General features: G+C 37.5%; 2 protein-coding genes across 3 annotated transcripts in view; one reads left to right on the top strand and one right to left on the bottom strand.

Moving 5' to 3' along the window:
- Positions 1-10811, bottom strand: part of LOC107572560 (cat eye syndrome critical region protein 2-like) — a 44007-nt gene extending 33196 nt beyond the window's left edge. For both annotated transcript variants that reach the window (XM_016258986.1, XM_016258994.1), the window contains exon 1: positions 10552-10811. In XM_016258986.1, coding sequence (XP_016114472.1) covers positions 10552-10671 — 120 coding nt within the window. In that variant the 5' untranslated portion in view covers positions 10672-10811. The remainder of the gene's footprint in view (positions 1-10551) is intronic.
- Positions 10812-12554: 1743 nt separating this feature from the next.
- On the top strand, positions 12555-23679 carry LOC107572595 (mitochondrial glutamate carrier 1-like). The gene is made up of 10 exons (XM_016259021.1): positions 12555-12711; positions 14145-14339; positions 14464-14586; positions 15442-15497; positions 15706-15796; positions 17144-17259; positions 17476-17662; positions 19496-19665; positions 22142-22217; positions 22765-23679. The coding sequence occupies exons 2-10, from the start codon at positions 14320-14322 to the stop codon at positions 22904-22906; spliced, it is 981 nt and encodes a 326-aa protein (XP_016114507.1). The 5' UTR covers positions 12555-12711; positions 14145-14319; the 3' UTR covers positions 22907-23679.
- The last annotated feature ends 292 nt before the right edge of the window (positions 23680-23971 follow it).

Here is a 23971-nt window from a genome sequence, read left to right as displayed (position 1 = left end):
GAAGCGGATATCGTCCTCTTTTGGAAAACCAAACAAAGTAGTTTCGCTTTCACAACGAAGCACACAGCGTCTTCAGGACATGGCTGCAGCGTCAACAATACTACAGCGAGCATAAAAGTTACGCCTTCTTTCTTTGCGTGAGCATTTGGGCGGCGTTATGCAAACCTTCCCAGATCGTGACGTACAGGTATGTGGGGGCGTGTTAGAACGCGCCGTTTTAGGTAGGCGTGGTTAACTCTTAACTTTTATAAAGAATATCTTTTTGGTTTTGAGACTTTAGTCTTTGCAACTTTACAGATCTTCTTTATGCACCAAGAGCTTGTAACACTCCAAAGAGAAAGGAAAAATTGAAATCGCATCATATGACCCCTTTAAGACCATAAAGAATCATATCAACTTGTGGAAAATGGGCATCCGATGAAATCCCCTTTAAATACCATTCATTAAAATTTCTTTTTTTCATAACAGACTCTAGAAGAGACTTGCTTATCTAAACAGTTCCGCCATATACAGATATATGTAATACTGATATATATAATATTTATCCTAATGGGCCTAAACATAATTTAAGTTGCTTATGAGTCTGAATTTGTCTGAAGTGGAGTCTGAATTTAGGTGTTACTCAAGTCTGACTTTTGGACCCAAAGTGTCAACCCAAATGTATGCAAAGTAGGTATGAATTGTTACATTTACTAGCAACTAGTTGTAAGCAAAGCATGTAGTAGTAGTAGTAGTAGGCTAATACTCAAAATACAACAGGGTTGATTGTTTATGGTATAGAAACACCAAGAAGAAAGTCCAATTTCAGAGTTCAGGTTGAGTTGGTCTGAAAAAGAGGTCAGAGCAAACTGACATTGACTATTTTTAACATCAGTGAACAGAGTGTGTCGTGATGGGAGCACAACCAGGAAATATTACCATAAGCATAACAGACAAGACAACCATAGCTTCTCTCCAAACAACTGTTCCCAAGAGCAGATGAGTGGGTCTAGCCGGGCCATTGTTACAAACTCGCCTCTCAAAGCACACCAACACCCCCCAGCACACCCCTCCAAAACACACACATGCTTCACACATACACACTCTCTCTCTGCCACCACTGCTGTAGGCTGAGCGTCCCTCATGTCTCATGCGCGCAGCCTCCCCCACCATCCAACTCCATCCTGCAGGGTGACATTCCCACTGGAGCCCCCATCGCTGCCGCCCCCACCTACTCAACTGTCTGCGGGGAGAGAGCTGCAATCCCCGATGACACACTAAACATCAGATTTCCCATCGTGCTCTTACGAGCTCCTAGCAGGTTCTTGCATCATGCTGCCACGAGCAAAAAAACAGCACGTCGCTCTGACGAACACCTGACAGTCACAATCTAAGCGGGTTAACGCACAACCCGACAAACTAGGATCACAACGGGGGCTTCGATTTCATCCCAGACGAAACACAAACAAGCAACGGCAGCCTCAAACTGGAGACAGACACTGGGAGCCATGGGGTGCTTCAACAATGGAGCTGCTTGAAACAAACACCACAGAGTACAAACCCCTCCACCCAGCTCCACCCGTACCCCATGTGGAACCATCTGATACATTTACTTCTGCCCTCACCTGTCAATCAGAGGTGGGGGAGGGGAGTTGGTGATCACAATGTGGATGGATATGGTGGTTAAGTCAGAAGTGTTGTGCACATATGATGGATTCACTGTTGCACGGGGTCATTAGTTAACACATGACGAATGCAAAATTAATGCAAAACTTGACGCCATGATGCTAGGTGGTTGTTATACAGTTGCCAAGGTGTTATGAGTGGTTTAAGGCCATTATTAACGGTCTTGATATTTACTTTGAAAGCTGAAACTCGCGATTATGGTAAGGGACATTACATTTCCGGCGCGTGCTTGTGGTGTTCGGCCAATCACAATGGGTCAGCTGGCCAATCAGAGCAGACTGCGCTTGTCAAAGGAGGGGGTTTTGTTGAAAACAACGTGTTAGAGAGAGGCGGGGCATAGAGGACCTACAATAATGTACAGTATTTGAAAAATAATGTGTTATTTTTTAAATTAAAGCATGTCAACATTTTCCATTACACCAAATACACAAAATAATGATATTTAAAATAGCATCATATGACCCCTTTAAGAAGGGATGGATGTTTGTTTCAAGTAATAGGCCAGGTAAGTGAAATTATATTATCTTGCTGTATGTATGCATGTCGTTTTCTTTACGTTTTCTGAGTAAAAGCAACCAAAAAGCCATTTTAAAGTGGTTAAGCAAATTATAATAATAATAATCGGCAGGGATCCCAGACCAATAAAATTAGTGTGCCTCCTCTATTTTAAAACCCACGAGCCACCACTGTAAATAACCTATTTTAATTAACTTTAAAATGTAATTTGTTCCTGATGGCCAGGCTGAATTTACAGCATCACATGATCCTTCAGAAATCATTCTAATATACTGATGTGCTGCTCAAGAAACATTTCTAATTACCAATGATGAAAACAGTTGTGCTGCTTCATATTTTTCGAAGGATTCTTTGATGTATACAAAGTATAAATGAACACCATTTATTTGTAAAGGAAATCTCAACATTATAAATGTTTTACTGACACTTTTGATAACATTTAATGTGTCCTAACTGAATAAAAGTATTCCTTTTTTTATTCTTTGACTTCAAAACTTTTGAACAACTGATCACATAATGGCAAAAATCTCAAGTCTGAAGACTTACAGATATCATTCACATTGCAAACAGTGCGGGACAAGAACGTGTCTTGGCAAACTAATTAACAGTGATACTGTAAAGAATGCATTCTTGTCTTCTCATCTGGTTGACTGCAGTAGATTGTTTAAAATATCCAGAATGAAGGTGGGTGAGAGCGGTCCTTTTCAAGCAACAGCATCTGGGGTCTGAAATAAGGCCTGATGACCCATCAGTTATTTAAACCACAGGATCTCTACTGAGGATGAGCCCCTCACACAACAAAGCTGCTAATTCAATACAGGCTTCACACATGCATGCGCATACGCGCTCACAGCCACAACTTCTCAATCGGCACCCGGTGTTGGAGCAAAACGAGAGAGCACTACAGATCCTCCTGACACAAATCCATTTTCCTCATCTTAATCCATCTGCTTTTCAAAACAAGAGCCGTTGTCGGCTCCCGCTCCGCCAGGCCCCATTGAGATTAAATCTCCCTTTACAATCAAGCAGCGCGAGGCCCTAAAGAAAAGGTGCCCCAGACGAACACCAGCACCCAGTTACGACCATCTCGGCTCTCCGGGGGGAGAGGCAAAGAAAGCCACCATCTGTGATTTAGTCATGCTCATGCCAGGGCCAATGATGGAGCAGCAGTGTGCGAGGAGGAACGTGAATGAAGCTCTATTCAACATTGGCAGAACACACAACCCCACGTTGGGTGGAGGAAAGAGCATAAGGGGGCACTTGTACCCGGAGCTGAAGGTGAGATGAGGAAGATGAAAGGGAGGGAGTCCGTGATAATCCACTGGGAAGACACTGAGAAAATTCTACCATGTAAAAGATCATGGATGAGACAAACAGCTGTCAGCGAACATGTGGACGTGCTACGTCAGAGCTTGACAAAGTCTTAATGAGCTCTTGCACAATGGCCTGTGTGATCTCTGACAGAGACTAGCATTAATTAGTATGTATTATATACTCACTCAGTCACAGATTCTAATTAGAAAAGACAGAGAAGCAACTAGCAAACCTGTGTAAAAGGAGCCCAGCCACAAGAGGATCAAATGAAGAGTCAATTACAAAGGTGACTGCATTAAACCCTGTAAAAATGTAATCTTTACAAATCTTCAACAACAACAAAGTATATATAATGAATTATAGACATGGATTACCATTACCAACTCCATATTTAAAAAAAAACTGTGACTTTGTGAGATTTAGGCCTAAAGTCAACATTGTGAGATATAAAGTTGCAATTACAAGAACTTTCAACTTTATATGTAAGGGCCTTTCACACCACAGGAACCTTTTCATAGTACCAGAACTAATTGTGGAACTACCCACTTTTCGGCGTGTTCGCACCGCCGGAACTGGGAACGATTTTAGTACCGGACTGCCTTTTTCGAGAACCAAATTAGCTCCTACTCCGGAGCAGGGTCTAACCAGCACAACTAGTACTAATCGTGACGCAAGTAGACATTGATTGGCCAAACACGTATGAAAACGCCCTCACCCGCCATGATTTAAAACGCTGTGTAAACATACTGTAAGCATGTCAACTTATTTCGCAAGTATGGAGAACAGCGATAGATGGACGGACGCTGAAGTGCAGGCACTTGTAGCAAATGTAGCACTGCCAGTTGTCTTTGGAGATTCTTAGTCCTCCTTTCCGTTCTTTCAATCGCTTTACATATACGTCGACTTTCCATGTCCATTATTGTGAAACCCGCGAGACACAACAAAAACACAGCTCCGATCACAGTGTCCTCCATCCTCCTATTGTTAATGTTGTTCTTTTTTTGTTTCTGTTGTTGAACCCCGTGCACAAATGACGTCGCTGTCGACCGGCTTACGTCACTTCTTAGTACACACTGTCGGTGCGAATGCAACCCTTTAAATGGTACTGGGAAATAGTTCGCGCAAAATCGTCCCAGTACTTTAGTACCGTACGTTTAGTTCTGGAACTAAAGCGGTGCGAAAGGGCCTATTATGTGACTTTATAATTAAACAGTGTGACTTTGGCTACGACCCCACGAAGCCAGAGCTTTCCCCATCCAATCTTTTTTTTCCCCTCATCTCAAGAAATATCTGCGTCCATACGAAACCACAAAACCGACACAAAACGATGTAGTACACATGCTAGACCAGTATGTGACCAGTATGTGGCGCTGTAATTCTGCCACAGAGATACACTAAAAACCTTGCGCGCGATATACAAACGAACATGGAACAATAAATTTATGTAAGACAATCGTTCGGTGTTTGTTCATGTTTTTGTTGCTGTTACATGATGTAGTGGTGTCTTACTAGGGGCGAGACGTGGGCTGATGACATCATCGTTTTAGAAGATACGGATTCGCTGTCCACACGAAAACACTAGGGCGGCGTTTTCAGATTTATCCACTCTGGGACCCGGTTTCAAAAAATATCGGTTTCACTCTCCCAAAACGATGGATCCGTGTGGACGAAACGCCTATACGATACAACATTTATGCATATACAGCTAAACGCGTCTCTGTGTGGACGGGGCCTTTGTCTCATAATTGAGCCTTTTTTTTTTTACACAAATTGACTTTGATTCTTGACTATTTCCTTAAAGGGCTCATCGGATGCGAATTGCACTTTTACATGTTGTCTGAACATAAATGTGTGTTGGCACAACCAACCTATAATGATAAAAATCCCCCCAGTGTTTTTTTTTTTTTTATCTAACAAAAACATTACCCCTTTCTCAAATCAAGCCATTCTCAGCTTCTTGTCTGTGTGATGTCACACAGATCCAGGCCCTCCCGATAGTTGATTGACACTAGCGTTTCAGCACAGATTGGACTGGTGTCTTACATTAGACCCGCCCCAAGTGAGCTGTCATCAGTCCGTCATTGTTTCGATGCCGGAGCAGATGAAGACAAGAATGACTCCTAAGCGACTGAAGTGTTTTGTTGTTGGATGTAATAATGAACATAGCAGTCGTCATTTACTCCCGACATCTGAGCCGCTGAAGATGCAGTGGATTACATTTGTTTTTGAAGGGAATGCGCCCCCGATCTACCTAAATGCATCTATGTTCACGCGAATCATTCGTTATCCAGCTTCACCTACAGAAGTGAGTATTAGGGCTGCACGATAAATCGAAATGGAATCGAGATCGCGATTCGACAGAAGCTGCGATTGTCATGCGTATCTTTCAGTGAAGCACGGTTCTGTGATCAGCAGTAAATCTCCATCCAAAGCCCAGAGGGCGCTCTCACGCTGAAACTCCAAATATGCATTGCAGAAAAAACCCAGGAAATCGCTGCAGCTGAATAAACAGAATATTCAACTGCTTTCATTGATTCAACGTGACTAATAAACACATGACTACAGCAATATACGGTTTATCTGAGTTCTTCTTATTATAATTTTCATTAAAATAAAGTATATTTATAATGCAATGCCTTTATCACTGCTTAGAATACTATGAAATATGTTGCGTGCCTTATTTTGTGTAAGAAGCCACATCATCTCACAGAAGGATTTATTTCAAACACTCGACTCACGTTATGAAGTGAGTTTGGAGTAAAAAATATGTTATTACATGTGGTATTTTCACATGCTTTCAGATGGAGCAGCATTTACTTCACAAAGCCGTAGTTCACTGAGAAGCTATGCAAACAGCTTTCATAATGGCGAACGATTTCAAAATCGCGCAATAAAATCATCTGTGATTTTTTTTGCGTAACTTGTCAGTGAACTACGGCTATGTGTAGTATGCACTGAAAAGAGCTGTTTTTAATTTGACATGGTAAAACGGGTGTTGTTTTACACTACCATTGAGAAATTTTAACCAAAGTATGTTATAGACTTTTCATTAAGACCCTAAAAAATCATATCAACTTGTGGAAAATGGGCATCCGATGACCCCTTTAAAATATGACTACTTATAGTTGCGACTACTTCATTTACTGTTTGATGTAAGATTCTGTTTTGTTTGAAGAAATTAATACTTTTATTCATCAAAGAAACATTAAAATGATGACGAGATAACATTACAAAAGATTTCTATTTCAAATAAATGCTGTTGTTTATCTTTAAAAAAAATGTATAACGGTTTCTACAAAAATACTAAGCAGCACAACAGTTTTCAACATTGATGATGACAATAAAGTTTCTTGAGCAGGAAATCAGCATGTTAGAATGATTTCTGAAGGATCATGTGACACTGAAGACTGGAGTAATGATGCTGAAATTTCAGCTTTGCATCAAAGGAACTTTAAATCGTAATAATACTTAACTTTTTTTTAACTGTATTTCTGATCAAATAAATGCAGCCAAAATGCATGAGACATTTTTCTAAAACAAAAAAAAATTCTTACTAATCCCAAACTTTTGAACTGTAGTGCAAAACTGAACAAGTCAACAAACTGGTTTAGGAGAAATGGAAATGGCTGCAAATCTACTAAAAGGATCGAATGATCGCAACCACAGTCAATTCTTACACAATTAAAGAGTGCTTCTGATGGTTGGTTCCCTAAAATGAGAACTTTTAGTAATCAGCTCAATGAGCTTGTTTTTCTCCAGCTCCCCACGCTTCTGACTGAGCCCACCAAATATAATCAATTCAGAAACTAAATTAAGTCCCGATCCCATCTTTTGCTGAAGCAAATGCTTGGAACAAATGCTCACAGATAAATTATCCACCCACTCTCTAGACACCATCAAATTGATAATGAAGACATATGAAAACAGACAAGCAACAAAACACCAACTCTCATCCTCTGTGTGGAGTCGGCTGGCTCAGTCCTCTGGCTGTGTTTGTGTATGAGGGGTGAGGGGGGACATCCTGAAGGATGCCGGCCTCTCTCAGCTCTTGGAAGCGGTGGGATTTCAGGGCTCATTTCACAGCCACACTGCCAGGAAATCAAGCATGCTTCACACAGACAAAGAGCACGGAGAGAGCCCAAGCGAATAAGGCCTCTTCCTGCCGAGCCCTTCTCTCATCTAGGGCAGAGATATGGAGCGCGACTGTGAAGTGTAACCAATGAACAATGTGCAAGGAGCTGTTTTGTCAGCTTGCAAAGAAGAATCTCCATTGTCGGCCCCCAGAACGGATCCTGAGAAGAAAAGGAGCTGGCCAACACCTTAAACTTCACACTGGATCATTGCCTTTGTAATATCCACTGTGTTCGACACACAAAGCTTGTGACACTCATCAGCAAATACAATCTTTCAATAGTTTTCAGCCTTATTATGGCAAAATAATGCAAGATTATTTGATAAAACAAGATGCTTTTCCCTGTTAATAATTATTATAAAATGTTCAGAAGTCAGAGTTTGTTTGATTCAACTGACGAACAAATATTCAACAGGTGAGATTGTTAAGGGCTACATGACAAATCAGGTGAATGAGAAAATCAACGTGCAAAGTAAATCTGTTAATTTAAGACAAACAGCCAGTCATACAGCCACCATATAGGGTAGGCTTTTTCCTACGTAAAAGACATTGTATCCTCTTACAACTGGATTTGCGTTCTATTTACCGAACTATCCACCTGCTTTTTTTAGACATGGCCCCAGATAAGATCAACAAGGGCTGAAAACAAACAGGTGAGGTACATGAAAATGTCAGCTAAGCCGATGCATCACCAAATCATCTTTGAGCGAGTAGCTGGGAAATCTGATTTGATTACATTCCCATCAACTTGTGTTGACTGGCTCACGCAAATGAGATAAAGTTTGACAGAAATCCAAAGATGCAAAGTGGATGCAAGAAAATTAAAATGTTCAATTCAACATTTTTGCACCTGAGCTCAAGGATTTACAATGCCAAATGTCTGTCATGGGGATAGTTCAACCTTCTGCGGTAATGCAAAGACAACAGAATCCTTACCGTGTTTAATAGCCACTCTAACACTAATAAGCATTGGGACAATTGAGATTACAATAGAAGACTGGCGCAATGTGAGGGATGACTTGAAAAACGTCTCAATCACAAGATTAAAGCAACCGATTGGATTATTCACAGTCCCATTCACGCACGGCTGCGAAGTTACCAGGATACTGAAGTGAGACTGAGAGCTTTTGTGCTGAATGACCTTGGACACCTACACTGAACGCAATTAGGATGCAAGGATGAATTGCGAAACGGTCAATGACTTGCGCATGACACAGACTCCCAGCCTCTGAATGTAAATCCTTTGACACACGCTGCCTGTAATCTGCGATCACTGCATTAAATAAGATTACCAAACTGTGCACATAGTAAACATATGCAGGAAGATGGATGCTGCAAAAAAATAAAAATCAAACATGACCCAAAACATGGTCATGCCATAATCATCCAACATACCGATTAGAAACTGATAATTGGCTTGATGTCTTCTTTTTAAACAAATATTCACTCTTCAACTTAATTAGTTTGTTCATAATCTACTGATCAATGGCATCATTCATCTATGAAATATAGCACCTACAAGCAAAGCAACTTATTTAAATTTTTTTAAATTACAGCAATTTATTCTTAAGCAAGAAACGTTATTACAAAATTCTGCATAAAATAAATAAATCTACAATTAACAACAGCAGCAGCTGTATAACAATTCAATAATTATTATTATTTAATAGTAATAATTTATGTTATAATTAATTTTTTTGTTTATTTAGTTACCGAGTCAAAAAAAAACAATTAAAAGTAATTTCTGCATATCAGACACTTATAATAATCTATCATAAAATAATCTCCCATAAACAGGGCAGTATTGGTTGATCTCTAGTGTGAAATTCCCAATTGATCACGCCAGTTAACTTTTTCTGGAAGTAGCACGCGGTGATCAGCACCTCAAATCCCTCCTGCAATAACAAAGCCAGTGACCAGCACGTTTCGCACATGTGGGGGTCGAGATGGACCAAGTTTACTGACGCCTGTGACAAATTCACTGTTGTTTCCAAATGTAAGTTAAGGGGGGAGATGTTAAAAATGAGGTGTCAATGTAAAAACGACTCTATTTAAAGGTTTCTGGCTTACATTCACATCGGTAGGTCAACTTGAGACTAATTTTACAGCATCATTGTAAAGTGACTCAATCAAAAACACAAACAAAACAGACAGACAGTATGGAACAATGACCAATTCGAAGGCAGCCTGTGACCCAACAGTAAACTTGTACCCCAATAATCATTAAATTGGCTTGAGTTTATAACAAAGGACCAAGCTTAAACAACAAAGCACAACAAAACAAGCCCAGGTCATCCAGTTAATCAAGTCACTAGAAAGTTTGAGTCAATCTTATTCGACGCCACTTGCGGCGTGAATCTCAAAATGAAAGAATGAAAACAGATCTTACGAGAATTAACAGACGACTTTAATCAATTTAAACTCTTTAAACTTAACGCTAAAATACGAACAGCCCGTTTATATTAACAATTTGTTGAACTTCAAGGCGAAACAAAGTCTAGCCTACAATATATAACCCAACTCAGTCACGCAGTTTATAAACAAAGACAAAACCAAACACTAACCACGCACAGAACAAGTTTTGTCTTTAATAAAATCGTATTTTGAAGTAAAAACGAAATCACAAACACAAGAGTCAGCACGTCCAGTGTTTTGGGTAACGTTAGACGTCTGGCTGGACGGTTTAGTTCTGTTATTATATAAACCAACGCTAAATAACTGACTTTATCAATATCACTATCAGAGAATTGCGTTGGCGTACCATTATTAACGTTAACTCACTAACAGTGTGAATGTTTAAAGTAACAAACATAATGTCTTGTGGCTGGCAAATAAGGCCAAGTTGAGTTTGTTTTGTTTAGTTTCGTTTTAATGAACCTTGCGGAAAGGAAACGGAGGCGTAAGTGCGTACAGGTATAATTTACCTCGATTTCAAAGTCTGGTAAATTGAACGCCGTCCTGAAGAGAGAGCAGAAGTGCGCTATGGCGGGGACTTCCCAGCAAGACTGGATCTCCTCCACAGAAGTTATACATCCCTGGGACATTTTTCTGTTATCCAACGAGTGTCTCACATTAAAAAGTGTGGCTTAGACGATTCCGTCCGGCGTGTTCCTCACATAGGACTTGTTTAACTGAACAGTAAAACTTGTTGTCCTTGCGGTGCAGTAGCCATTGCGACCCGTAGAGTCGTACAATCTGTTTCAATCCGCATTTCACAGGAGGAGAACAGATGGGCTGGGCGCTACCATCTGTCACGGGGATAGGGGTTTACGCGTACCAAAACAAATAACATATAAAAACAAATCAAACTAAACCTTTGTGATATCTGTTGTTTACAATATTAGCGACTCTTAATAACTAGCTGACTTGATCGAGTCTCTGTGACAGACAAAATATCTCAGTTAGTCAGGTTAGCGGTCAGGTGTCTCACCTTCTCTTGAAGTGGTATGTTCATTTAAAGGGAATGCACACATTTGAATTTCGTTGAAAGGGAAGTTGCTCTCTGTTGTAATTATTGGACAATCCTCGCGATTGATCTAGATGTGAACGACAGATAGGATGATAATACATTACACTGACATTTTGCGTTTAATTCGTGTTTTTTCTGTCATAAATTATTTGTTTGATTTAACGTTTAATTGTAGTAGCATTAAAATAAGACAATGCAATGAAGTCGTTGTTTAGTAGCTCTATTGTGGCTGTTGTTTGTTACCTACAAGAGTTGATTGACACTGTAATTTATTGCGCTAAAGTTGTTTTTAAATAGTGCTGTTGGCATAGTGATTATAAACATAAAGTGACATAAGACCTGAGATCGAATTATTATTTTTTAAACATCAGAATGACACGAGTTTTTAAGACTAGTAGTACCTTTTGACTAATTGTAATGATTTTAATAACAAATTGGTGTTCAATATAAGGATCCAGCGCCCTCTGATGACACGTAACGCACACTGTCGGTGTGCCTATCTATCTATCTATCTATCTATCTATCTATCTATCTATCTATCTATCTATCTATCTATCTATCTATCTGTCTGTCTGTCTGTCTGTCTGTCTGTCTGTCTGTCTGTCATTCTCTCTCTCTATCTATCTATCTATCTATCTATATCTATATCTATCTATCTATCTATCTATCTATCTATCTATCTATCTATCTATCTATCTATCTATCTATCTATCTATCTGTCTGTCTGTCTGTCTGTCTGTCTGTCATTCTATCTATCTATCTATCCATCCATCCATCCGTCCGTCCGTCCGTCTGTCTGTCTGTCTGTCATTCTATCTACCACTTATTCTATCTTAAAGGTCTAAATAACACTTAGTCTAAATTTTTATTGTTTATAATTTTTGTTAAATCATTTGTTAATATATCATAAGATATACTTTCTATTTTTCAGTTTACAAAAACTTCATATGAATAATTGAAAAATGTTGTTCCCAAACAGTAGCATATGCACAGATTAGTATTTGTTGTGGTGAATAATAATGATTCTTCATTTTATTTAAAAAAATTAAAAAGACGGAAAAAGATTTTTAAAAATCACATACCCAGTACTATAATATTTTTTATGTGAATTATGGCATTTTGTTTTATTACAGCAAGATAAATCATAATTTGTTTTATTATGATCATTAATAATCGTTTGGTAGCCACAACTGTCCAGTGGATGTACTGTAGCAGATATGGATGAAATATATTAATATATATATTAATTAAACTTATAATTCCTTAAAAAAGCGTACTTTTAAAATGAATTTTTTAATATTTAATATTAATGTGGTACTTTTTTGTTATTTGAGATGAAGTTGTGTAATGCAATGTGCATGCTTGTGTTTGTGTGTGAATGTGTGTCAAGTTTCATTAGTGGAAAGCTGTTAATTCCCTGTCTATGTCACTGGGAGTCGCCACAAGAGGGAGGGACTTAAGAACGGAGGGACAATGCTTGTGTTTGTGCAACGGCCCCTGAGTGGCGGCTGGCTCTGTCGGATCTCTCGTGCCTGACTACAGCTGCTGCACACATTGGCAGCGTGCAGAGGGGGAACTGGACGGCTTGATCCAACCGGTCAATGCACTGACAGAGGTAAGAACATGATAATCATTCTCTCAAACTTGTGAATTGGTCAAATATGCAGGCTTGCGTGAGGGGGGATCTGTTTGGGGTAGTTGTGGAAAGTTTTAGTGAGCGAGCGGATGGGGAGGGGGGCCAGATCTCACTTGTCTGTGTTTTGGCAGTGGAGGGGTATGAATAGATGCAGGGTTGAAAGAAAGCAATGCTGAAGAGAAAGGCATGCTCAGAATGCCACTGGGCTCCAGAAAAGACAGAGCGAGAGGAAGAGAGAGGGACAGAGAAAAGGGAGGATGTGAGTATGCCTGAGGAAAAGAGAGAATGGTACCCCAAATGAGGTGAGAGTTAATGGAAACATGCACGAGAGTAAGGTTATGAGAGCGGGACTTTAGGACAAGCAAGGGAAAAGAGAAAGCAAGAAAAAGAGTGACACAATGAAAAAGTGTAAGGAAATCCTGTAGTAGTGAGTAGCTGACAAAATTTCAAGTGGCTTCAGTGGTTTGACATCCATTCAAAACTACTTTAAACTTCAAATTCATTCCTGTAATTGTTATGTTTGCAGTTTATGTCACCTTATTAATTATGAGAATATTTAAATGATTAAATATTGTAACACTTTACAATAAGGTTCCATTTACTAATAATATTATTTAATATGAACTTACAATCAAAATTGATCAATCAAAAACTATTAACATTACATTTTAGTCAATGTTAATAGTAACAGTACATTATTAAAATCAAAAGTTGTATATGTTAATATAATTTAATGGAACCAAGATAACATTAACTAACTCTGAACAGTTGTATTTTTATTATCTAATGTTAACTGAGATATAAATAATAATAAATTAAATAAAAATAATGAATACTGTAACCACTGTATTGTTAGTTAATGTTAGTCAATGCCGTAACCAACATTAACTACTATAAGCTTTTTATAAAGCGTTACTTTAAATATTTTTTAAAAATTACAGGAAGATATAGAGATTTCCTTATACTTTTTGTAAATTTTCACCAGAAAAATTATGAATAAAAAAATGTGTCAACTACTCAAATAAAGTTTACAATACTTTACATTCATCTACTCTAGAAAACTAAATAAACACTGATATGCTGACATAAGATTTTCTATAAGATGTCTATATTTGCATCTTTTTACAAACGTTAATACTGTGTTGAAGAACAGGAAATCTTGTTGATAAGCCCCTCACCTGTTAGCTCTCTTCTTAATTCAAGAGGTCACAACCTCATTAGCAGCAAGATTAGAGAGACTTTAGGAAGGAGGATGTTCTCTGTTTGTGCACCATAGAAAAGCACTATTCAGAGGGTACAATCAGTGATTGTGCAAGCAATGGAAAGTCTATTTTTATTGCAGAAATATTGCGTGTTATTCTAAAAAGTCACAGCTATCCTGAATTGTATTTCTCTTGTTTCTTGGTTAACAGCAAGTTCCAAGGTGATTTATTTTTCCCAAAGAGTGGCTGTTCATCCTAAAAGGAAGGGTGTGAAGGTTGGCACACCGTGCCAGAAGGCTGGCCGGGTGGGTCGTGGATGGTTTGTGCTGACACTTTTGCAGCAGAGAGAGAAGAATTGGAGGAAATCAGTTAAAGTGTGGCCAAAATGGCCGAGAAGAAAGTGAGGTAAATTTTCCACTTCCTCTGATGTCGGATATACCATTTGAGATCCATCTAAGCCATTATATCGACATGTTTTTGTGTGTGGTTTTTGTCCTGCATGTGCGTGTTTGTTTCCTGGTGTTCACAGCCTCCCTGCTAAGCTGATTAATGGAGGCGTGGCTGGACTGGTAGGCGTGACCTGCGTGTTCCCCATTGACCTCGCCAAGACCCGCCTCCAAAACCAGCAGGGTGCTCATGTTTATAGTGGAATGTGAGTTCAACATCTTTATGAGATCCAATAACTATCCCCCACTTTGTTTTGGGGTCTCTTGATTTGAAGGTACACTTTAAAAATAAAGGTTCTTAATTAGAATCTGTGGTTGCATTAAGATCCTTTAACATCCATGAAATATTTGCATTGCATTAAAAGTTCTTATGGCCCTGTGTGTACTTGTTTATGTGCAGTTTTTAAAAACATTTCTGAATCTTAAAAAACAACTGCTTATGGTTTCACTAAAATAAAGTGAATCGTGAACTAATGTATTAGTGATTTACTCTGGGTGGAGGACTTTGTCTGGATTTTACTGAATGACTCAGAAGATGCAAAACAACTTGAGTCTTGATGCTTTTGCATCTTTGATCTGTTCACGCTCCCAAATGTTTTTTCATCCCTTTTTAAGTAGCTTGCTCTAAGATATCTTTATGCATGTGTGATAATACCATTGAGATGAAGAGAAGTACTCTTTGTAGTGATGGTGCGTAAGGAGCTCTTTTCTTCTTTGTACACTTATGTAACAAGCAAAATACCCAAGTGGTTTGTGGGCAAGAGACAGGCTGCTATGTTTTAAGCTCTTTCTTTCTGCACATTACTCACTCCTCTAAGAATTCTTTGTGAATGTCTAATTTGGCTGTTCATTATACACAGACATAGAGAACGTTTCGGTGTTCAAGAGATTTTTTCTGGTTGTTAAATTACATTAATAAGGAATAGAATACAACATTATAATGCATTTGTTAAGGATATTTTATAATGAATTGTGATTTCATTATATTTCAATTAGGATATTTCACAACCAGATTGGAGTATTTAATTAATCACATCGAACATTTCTGTCTTATTATGAAGGCTGGACTGTTTAGCAAAGACAATCAAAATGGAGGGCTACTTTGGCATGTACCGAGGTATGAACTTTCTTTTCTTGTCTAGTGCTGACTTGTACTGACTCAAACTTCAAATCAAAATTGAATTTACCACCATGTTGCGCGTTCCTGCTGTTATTGAGGACAGTTTTATTTCAAATATGAATAGTTTTAATTGTTTACATGTTCTGGGATATTTTGCTTAAATGTTTATGTTCTCATAATTTCACTTTACTGTGTTTTTCCTCAGGTGCAGCTGTGAATCTTACACTGGTCACTCCAGAGAAAGCCATTAAACTGGCTGCCAATGATGTCTTCAGACAGAAGCTCTCCAAAGATGGGTAACCACCACTTTTTAACCATTTATAAAAGCAAGCATCTCATTACAGTTTAAAATATAAAGAAAAAAATTCTGCAGCACTAGCGGAATTTTAAAAAATAATGACTGTTTCAAACAGGTTTCTGCAACACTCCCACATATGATATTTGTCTAAAAAAGCTATACTAAATTAAATCTCACAATTAGTTGAAAGCAGTATGTGTTTGATCTACTAAAAGTATTGGCTAATTCATTCATGAATTGGACTGCACTTGTTGCGCTGTATGTTTCTGATTCACTTAAAAGAACGGTCACATTGGAATCAAAGGAATAATACACCTAAAAATGAGCGTTCTTTCATCATTTACTTACTTTCATGTTGTTATAAACCTGTATGACTTTCATTTTACTGTAGAACACAATGGCTCTGGTTGCACTGTATGTTTTTCATTCACTAAAATGAATCAGCTCATTAGAGTCATTGTTTAGAAATCAAACTGCTCTGGTTGCATTGTATGTTTTTGATTCACTAAAAAGATTTTGCACACTAGAGTCATATGTTCAGGAATCGGACTGCTCTGGTTGTGCTGTATATTATTGATTCACTAAAATGAATCGGCTCATTAGAGTCATTGTTTAGGAATCGGACTGCTCTGGTTGCACTGTATGTTTTTGATACACTAAAAAGAATCGGCACACTAGAGTCATATGTTCAAGAATCTGACCACTCTGGTTGTGCTGTATGTTTTAATTCACTAAAACCAATCAGTTCATTTGAGTCATGTTTAGGAATCGGACCGCTCTGGTTGCTCTGTATGTTTTTGATTCACCAAAAAAAAATCTGCACACTAGAGTCATGTTCAGGAATCTGACTGCTCTGGTTGTGCTGTATTTTTCTAATTCCCTAAAATGAATCAGCTCATTAGAGTCATATGTTCAGGAATCGGACTGCTCTGGTTGTGCTGTATGTTACTGATTCACTAAAATGAATTGGCTCATTCGAGTCATTGTTTAGAAATCGAACCTCACTGGTTGCGCTGTATGTTTCTGATTCACTAAAATAAATTGGCTAATTAGAGTAAATATTTTGAGTGTCGGGCTGCACTGGTTGTGTTGTGCTGGATGTTTCTCATCTGCTGAAAAGAACTGGATCAGTAGAGTGTGGATTCAATAGCGGTTTTAGCAAAACAGTGCAGGCAACTGTTTTACTATGTTTCTTAACAAAGACCTTAGAAAACATTATCTATAAGCTATTCCACAGAGGCATTTAGGTCACCAGCTGACTAATCTAAGCAATTCTTTTTTTGGTAAATGCAATAATGATCATGCTCTCATCTGTCCCATCTGTCATTGTATCTGTCACCCACAGAAAATTAGCTCTGTGGGGGGAAATCCTTGCGGGCTGTGGAGCCGGAACCTGTCAGGTGGTAGTCACCACCCCCATGGAAATGCTAAAAATACAACTGCAGGATGCTGGAAGGTTGGGTAAGTGTGTTTATTATGCTCCCGTGAGTGTCATCCAAGGTATGTAGGTCTCTATCTTAGGATGCCTTACTAAGTACAAAGGTTAGCCAGAAATAAGCTGTTTGAGTAGAATGGTGTCCACCGAACAGCAGTTCCAGTTTCATTACACTACAAGATAAAATATAAAGATGATATTGAAGATATGAGTTGTAACTTCTCCACTTTTGTCTTCACAAGCTGCTCAGCGGACTGTCGCTGCCTCTGCCTCTGCCACTGGTCCGACCCCCTCGCTGGTTGCCTCTCGGTCAGCACAGCCGGGCACCAATGCCCCTCCTCAACCCTCAGCGACCCGTATCACCCTGGAGCTACTCAAGACCCGAGGCCTCAGGGGACTTTATAAGGGAGCAGGTGCTACATTGATGAGGTAACAGACAATCAGTCATATAACCAATACTAATATGGACTATAAGGAATGTTTTTGATGTTTTCAAGGAGTAATTCACTTACAAATGAAAATCCTGTCATCATTTACTCCACCAAACCTGCATGACTTTGTTTCTACTGTGGAACATAAAAGGATCAATTTTGAACATATTGGTAATGGAGCTTTCAAGTTCAAAAAAGAAACCAAAAGCACTGTAAAAGTAATTCACAGGACTCATGTGCTTCTTCCGAAGCATTACAAATCATAATTTAGTCATGAATAGACTCTACTTTAAATTGTTATTCATTCAAATCTTTCCCTCCAGTCAGCCTTTATGACTGGTTCACTGAATCAGTTAGAATTCAAGATTCGAATCAGTCTGATTGTACACAAATCGTTCAAATTGGTTTTGTGAACTAGATCAACAAATTCATTGCAAAGATCAGACTCATAAGACAGATCAAAGTCTGCATTAAATAAAAGTTGCGATCATCTTTCTTCCCTATATATTTGTATAAGTAATGTTGTGCATGGATGAATCATTTATAATGAACACTGCAATATTGCATTAAAATAAAATAAAATGAAATAAAATAAAACTGTCCGTTTTAATTTTATGGTGGTTCGTTCACACCAAGAATATTAACTATGAAGATATCTAGATTAGTGTCTACATCAGTATACAGTAGTCGTATGTTTTCTGTCACTTTAAATGCTTGAGCTCTTTAAAATTGAGTGGTTCTGATTGGCTGTCTATGTTTTTATTACTCACAAGTTGAAAAAAATAGCTCTGAAGTGACTCCAATGACATCTTTCCTGTGTGTCATAATCATTATAATTATGATATGGAACTTTATCATTTGAATTATCGTCCTTGGTGTGAATCGGCCTTAATTCATGAATCGGACATGCCTACTGAAAATTTTAATAGAATAACAATAAAATTTTGGTTTGCTCATCAAACAAATCTATTGTATGACTTAGGATATAGTGCATGAGTCATATGGACAATTTCTATGAAATTCTTTGGTGTCTTTTGAGAGCCCAATCATCATACACTTACATTATATTGTAACTGAAGCCAAGAAATTCTTTAAAAATGTCACCTTTTATGTTCCATAGAAGAAAGAAATTCATAAAGATTTGGACCACATGCCACTCTTATAAATAATAACAGAATCTGCTAACAGCTAACATAGTTATTTGACCTAAAGGGATTGTTCACCTTCAGTTGCTGGTCCCATCTGAAATTCCATAGTATAGAAAAAAAAACACTATGCAAGTCAATAGGGGCCAACTGAAGGTGAACTATCCCTTTAAGTCAAATAACTAAGCTATGTTAGCCGATCAACATCTAGATCATTTTGCAAACCTTCAGTGATGTGCTGTCTTAACTAACTTAAGTGATTGCTCTCTCAGCAAACACGCATTGTTTTTTTTTTACAAAAGGATGGATATGTCACATGACCTTTCACCTTTAACACCTCCCACACAAATAAACCCACTCACCTATCCAAACAACCCCTCCCCCGCAGTCTGTGATGTAATCCCAGCTGAACTGATGTAACCTGCCAGCTGTCAGTTCTGATCTGTTATTCATAGCTTCTAATTAACCGTAGGCGCAATTCTCTTCTTAACGGAATTCTAATCAGAACCCAATCTGTTGTCTCTAGTCTGTGGCCTACACAGCCTAAATTATATTTCTACACTCACACTTTCAAGTTTTACATTTACAGACTAAAACTAATCAGACACCGCAATCAATCACGACTCATCAATAACGTCCTGCAGCTATGTCTACATTCTGTGGCTCTGTGTCTGTTCTCTATGCAGGGACGTCCCGTTTTCCATGATCTACTTCCCGCTGTTCGCCAACCTCAACGCCGTGGGCCGCACTGAGGATCGCCATAGCAACCCCCAGGAGCGGGCCCCCTTCCTGCAGTCTTTCGTGGCTGGCTGCACGGCCGGCTCAGTGGCGGCAGTAGCTGTCACTCCCCTGGACGGTGAGATGCAGGCAAGAGAGGAGTAGAGAAACACTGTTTGCTCTCTCTCCTTTGGAAATGTACGCAGATAAATGTCCCATTCAGTTAGTAAGAGCCGTCCAAGCCTGTAAAAATCAGGGCTAATCCTGTTTCAACACTACTACTGCGCTGCTGAGAAACTGTTGGGTGTTCATAGTCAGTTGTTATGGTTTTTGTATGGCTAACAGACACTAATAAATATATATATATATATATATATATATATATATATATATTTTTATTTAATATTCCTTAATAATTGTCATCAAATGGATTTGTTGCTTAAATTGTCAGTTAAATTGATTATGATTTGTGCTCCTTCTTTTCAAACCAATGAGTTAATATATGTCATTATATAATATATAGTATATCGTATATATAGTATTATAAATCCAAACTTGCCTACTGCATATATATTTATATATTTTATTTTATTATAATTATTTAACATGATTTATTTACTAGTATATTTATCAATATATGTATTTTATATAATATTCTATTTGTGAATATATTGAGTTTGATTTTATTTTTGTATTTTCAGTTTTCAATTTAATTTTAGTTTGTTAAATTAATTTAGGTGCTTTTGTCATTTTTATTAGTTTATTTTATATTTATCTTTAGCTTTATTTATTTTTTATTTAATTGTTTTATACGTCAACTCAGTATAAAGTTTCTTACCTAATATTTGTTATTTTATAAGTATTATATATGAAATATTATTATTTATTTTATTTCAGCCTTATTTCAATTAACAATTTTTCAATTCAATTTTTCTAAATTCAACTAAATTTGTCAGTATTCCATACTATTTGTCAATGACAAATTTTTGTATCTGTCGATGTTAGCGAGAAAAAAAAAAGAACTAAACAGATGTATCCACAAACAGTTACGTACACATATACATTCATTTTTGTTCTTCTATAGTCTTTTACGCAAGTACTCAAAATATTTTTAACATTTCTTTAAAAAGTACTGATTACTTCTAGTGCTGAAACTTAATCGAATGAAACACTTAAAAAGATCTTTTTGTGATGAATTTTTACGTTTGACATTTTTACCAAACTATTCCCTAACTAGGTTACTCCCAGCATTTCATAAAGGCACAGAATGAGTCTTTTGTTTCTGAGTGATTAATTAGTGAAGCCTATGTGCTGTGGAAGAATCCTGCTGTGATGTGTTGACTGAAGCATTTCATTTGCTTTGAAGAACGTGCAAAGTCTGCTTTCAAGTTCTATTCAGAAAGCGTTCTGTTTATAGCTCGTCTCTACATCTATTGTATCGTCTGAGAGACAATTCTTTGTCACCTAAAACATCAGTGAAGGGTACAGAAGGATTATTTGGACAGTGGAAACACTGGCAGCCGCTTCAGTGTCTCTATTTGAAGATTTGGCAGTACTGTCTGCAACATTACATTGTTTAGCAGCTCATAAATAGAATACAGGAAACCTATCACCCAGTTTTTCAACACTTAATTAGTCCTGTGTAACTTTTTTAAGGGGAGCATACAGCATGACACAGACACTAATTAAAGTTTATGTGCTTAAAGTCCTTATGCAGAAACATCTAATTAATGTTTAACTAACATTTAAAAAAACCAACAGCTTCAAAATGAGAAATTTTATTTTAAACGAATCAGCCATAAACACATGAATTCCCCAAGGGAACCTATACAGTAGCAATGTTGATTATTAAACAAATCAGTTTTTTTTGGAATCAGAACTTTTATATGAATCAGTTGAACTGGTTTACAAAACTGATCTGACCATTTTGTTCATGGATCTGAATTATTTATAGCGTATTCTCGAGTCAACAAATACTTTTTAATTATTTAAAAAGTGTAAATTGAGTATTTATAAATTGATTAGTTGTTGACTTGATAAATTGACTTGTTCAGTGTAGACTTATTCAGATTTGGACTTTTATTTAGCGTTTTACATTTGTTATGAAGTGAATCGTGCTGCGACAAGCTGAATTGGGACAAATGAAATTATAATAAATACCTTTATTAATCAAACTTAAATGAGATATCCTACATGTGGCTTTAATATCATATTTCAGAGAATATTTTTCTTTTTTATATTAAATAATTGAATAAACAAGCAATTAGCACTGCATTTAAGAATAATACGACAATGACAATGACAAATGACAATAACATCATGACTTAAAGGGATAATTTAGTCAAAAAGTCTTCTGATAAACTCAAAATAAGTTATTTTCAATTGACGGTAGCCATTGACCCCCATATTGGATAAACCATTCCTTCAAAAGAATTGCTAAATTGTTTTTGCTTCTTATAGGTTTTTTTCTTTGAAATGAAAAAAACTATTCTTGGAAATGAATCATACTAACTACTGTGCAGCTCTGTTATAACCTGCATTTGGGAAACCAGATCTTAAAATCATAAAAATATTTTAAAAATATTAATGTATCTATTAATATTTATCATTTTCAGTTATAAAGACCCGTCTACAGACCTTACAGAAGGGGGAAGGAGAGGACTCCTACAGAGGCATCATCGACTGCGTACAGTAAGCTTTATATTTGCATGTATTGACTTCTTATATGGTACTATACAGTTTCCATATTCATGTATCATGATATTTATATGGCAATCTTTTCACAGGCGCGTTTTAAAACGAGAAGGACCATCTGCGTTTCTTAAAGGAGCAACGTGTCGAGCTTTGGTCATCGCTCCGCTCTTTGGCATCGCTCAGGGCGTGTATTTCCTGGGTGTCGGCGAGCATGTTCTGGGGCTGCCTGTTTGCAAAAAAAAACTATTCTTGGAAATGAATCATACTAACTACTGTGCAGCTCTGTTATAACCTGCATTTGGGAAACCAGATCTTAAAATCATAAAAATATTTAAAAAATATTAATGTATCTATTAATATTTATAATTTTCAGTTATAAAGACCCGTCTACAGACCTTACAGAAGGGGGAAGGAGAGGACTCCTACAGAGGCATCATCGACTGCGTACAGTAAGCTTTATATTTGCATGTATTGACTTCTTATATGGTACTATACAGTTTCCATATTCATGTATCATGATATTTATATGGCAATCTTTTCACAGGCGCGTTTTAAAACGAGAAGGACCATCTGCGTTTCTTAAAGGAGCAACGTGTCGAGCTTTGGTCATCGCTCCGCTCTTTGGCATCGCTCAGGGTGTGTATTTCCTGGGTGTCGGCGAGCATGTGCTGGGGCTGCTGGGATAGCGGCAGGCGACGTTACCTCAGTCATCATACACACAGTACTGTTTGTGGGCCAAGGGATGAAGATGAGAGATGAAGGAAGACGTGGCTAAAAGAAGATAAAATGATGATAAAAGAAGCTCCCCGACTTTATTTGCGATGATGTAAATATGGAGGGAAATTCACATACCCAACCAAAGGAGGTTCAGACACTTTGGGAGAACAGAGGAGGGTTGTGTAACGCTAACATAAAAGCCTATATTGCACACTAACCATGTTTAAGTACCTAAAAACTACAAGCAGGGTTCTTTAGGTAAGACAGGGTCCTGTTCTGACTAATCTGGCAGGGTTTTTTGTCCAATTAATATTGTTTTTATGTCTTTAAAGCCCATAGCTACAATCAGTTTTAAGCCAACATGATTTGTGATAATCGGTTGTGAACAGGGTCGATGTGTATTTAGAAAGGTATTGAAGCCCATTTTCACCAAGGAATAAAAAACAACGATAATTGTAACTTTTTATCTTACGATTGAGACTTTTTTCCCTTGCAATTCTAAGAAAGAAAAGTCAGAATTGTGCTCAGAATTTTGAGTTTACATCTCACAATTCTGTTTTCTTTTTCCCGCCACCAAATAAAAAATGGTTAATTATCTCACAATTCTGTGAGGCAACATCTCGCAATTCTGACTTTTTTTCTTGCAAATCCAAGTTTATGTCTCACAATTATAAGTTTATATCTTGCACTTCTGACGTTTATATCTCACGACTGTTTTTTGTTTCTGCCACCAAATGAAAAAATAAAAAATTGTTTCTCACAATTCTGTTTATAGCTCACAATTCTGACAACATTTATTTTGTTTATATCTCACAATTCTTTGCTTAGAATTCTGAGTTAATATCTCTTAATTCTGAATTTTTCTCACAATTCTGAATTTATATCTCAATTCTGGCTTTTTTTCCCATAGAATTCTGTTTATACATCTCTATATTGGGACTTTTTTCTCTGAATTCTGAGTTTACATTTCGCAATTCAGTTTTTCCCCCACCACCGAATAAAAAATAAAAAAGGTAATTTATCTCATAATTCTG

This window comes from Sinocyclocheilus grahami, unplaced genomic scaffold (assembly GCF_001515645.1).
Source record: "Sinocyclocheilus grahami isolate Dianchi unplaced genomic scaffold, SAMN03320097.WGS_v1.1 scaffold30.1, whole genome shotgun sequence".
NCBI classification, from domain to species: domain Eukaryota; kingdom Metazoa; phylum Chordata; class Actinopteri; order Cypriniformes; family Cyprinidae; genus Sinocyclocheilus; species Sinocyclocheilus grahami.
This window is presented reverse-complemented; position numbering and strand designations above follow the sequence as displayed.

Excerpts from the sequence above, each read along its gene's own strand:
- LOC107572595 (XM_016259021.1), top strand. The coding sequence starts at position 14,320 with ATGGCCGAGAAGAAAGTGAG. Across the intron at positions 14,340-14,463 it reads ATGGCCGAGAAGAAAGTGAG|CCTCCCTGCTAAGCTGATTA; the intron begins GTAAATTTTCCA and ends TGGTGTTCACAG. Across the intron at positions 19,666-22,141 it reads AGCTGTCACTCCCCTGGACG|TTATAAAGACCCGTCTACAG; the intron begins GTGAGATGCAGG and ends TATCATTTTCAG.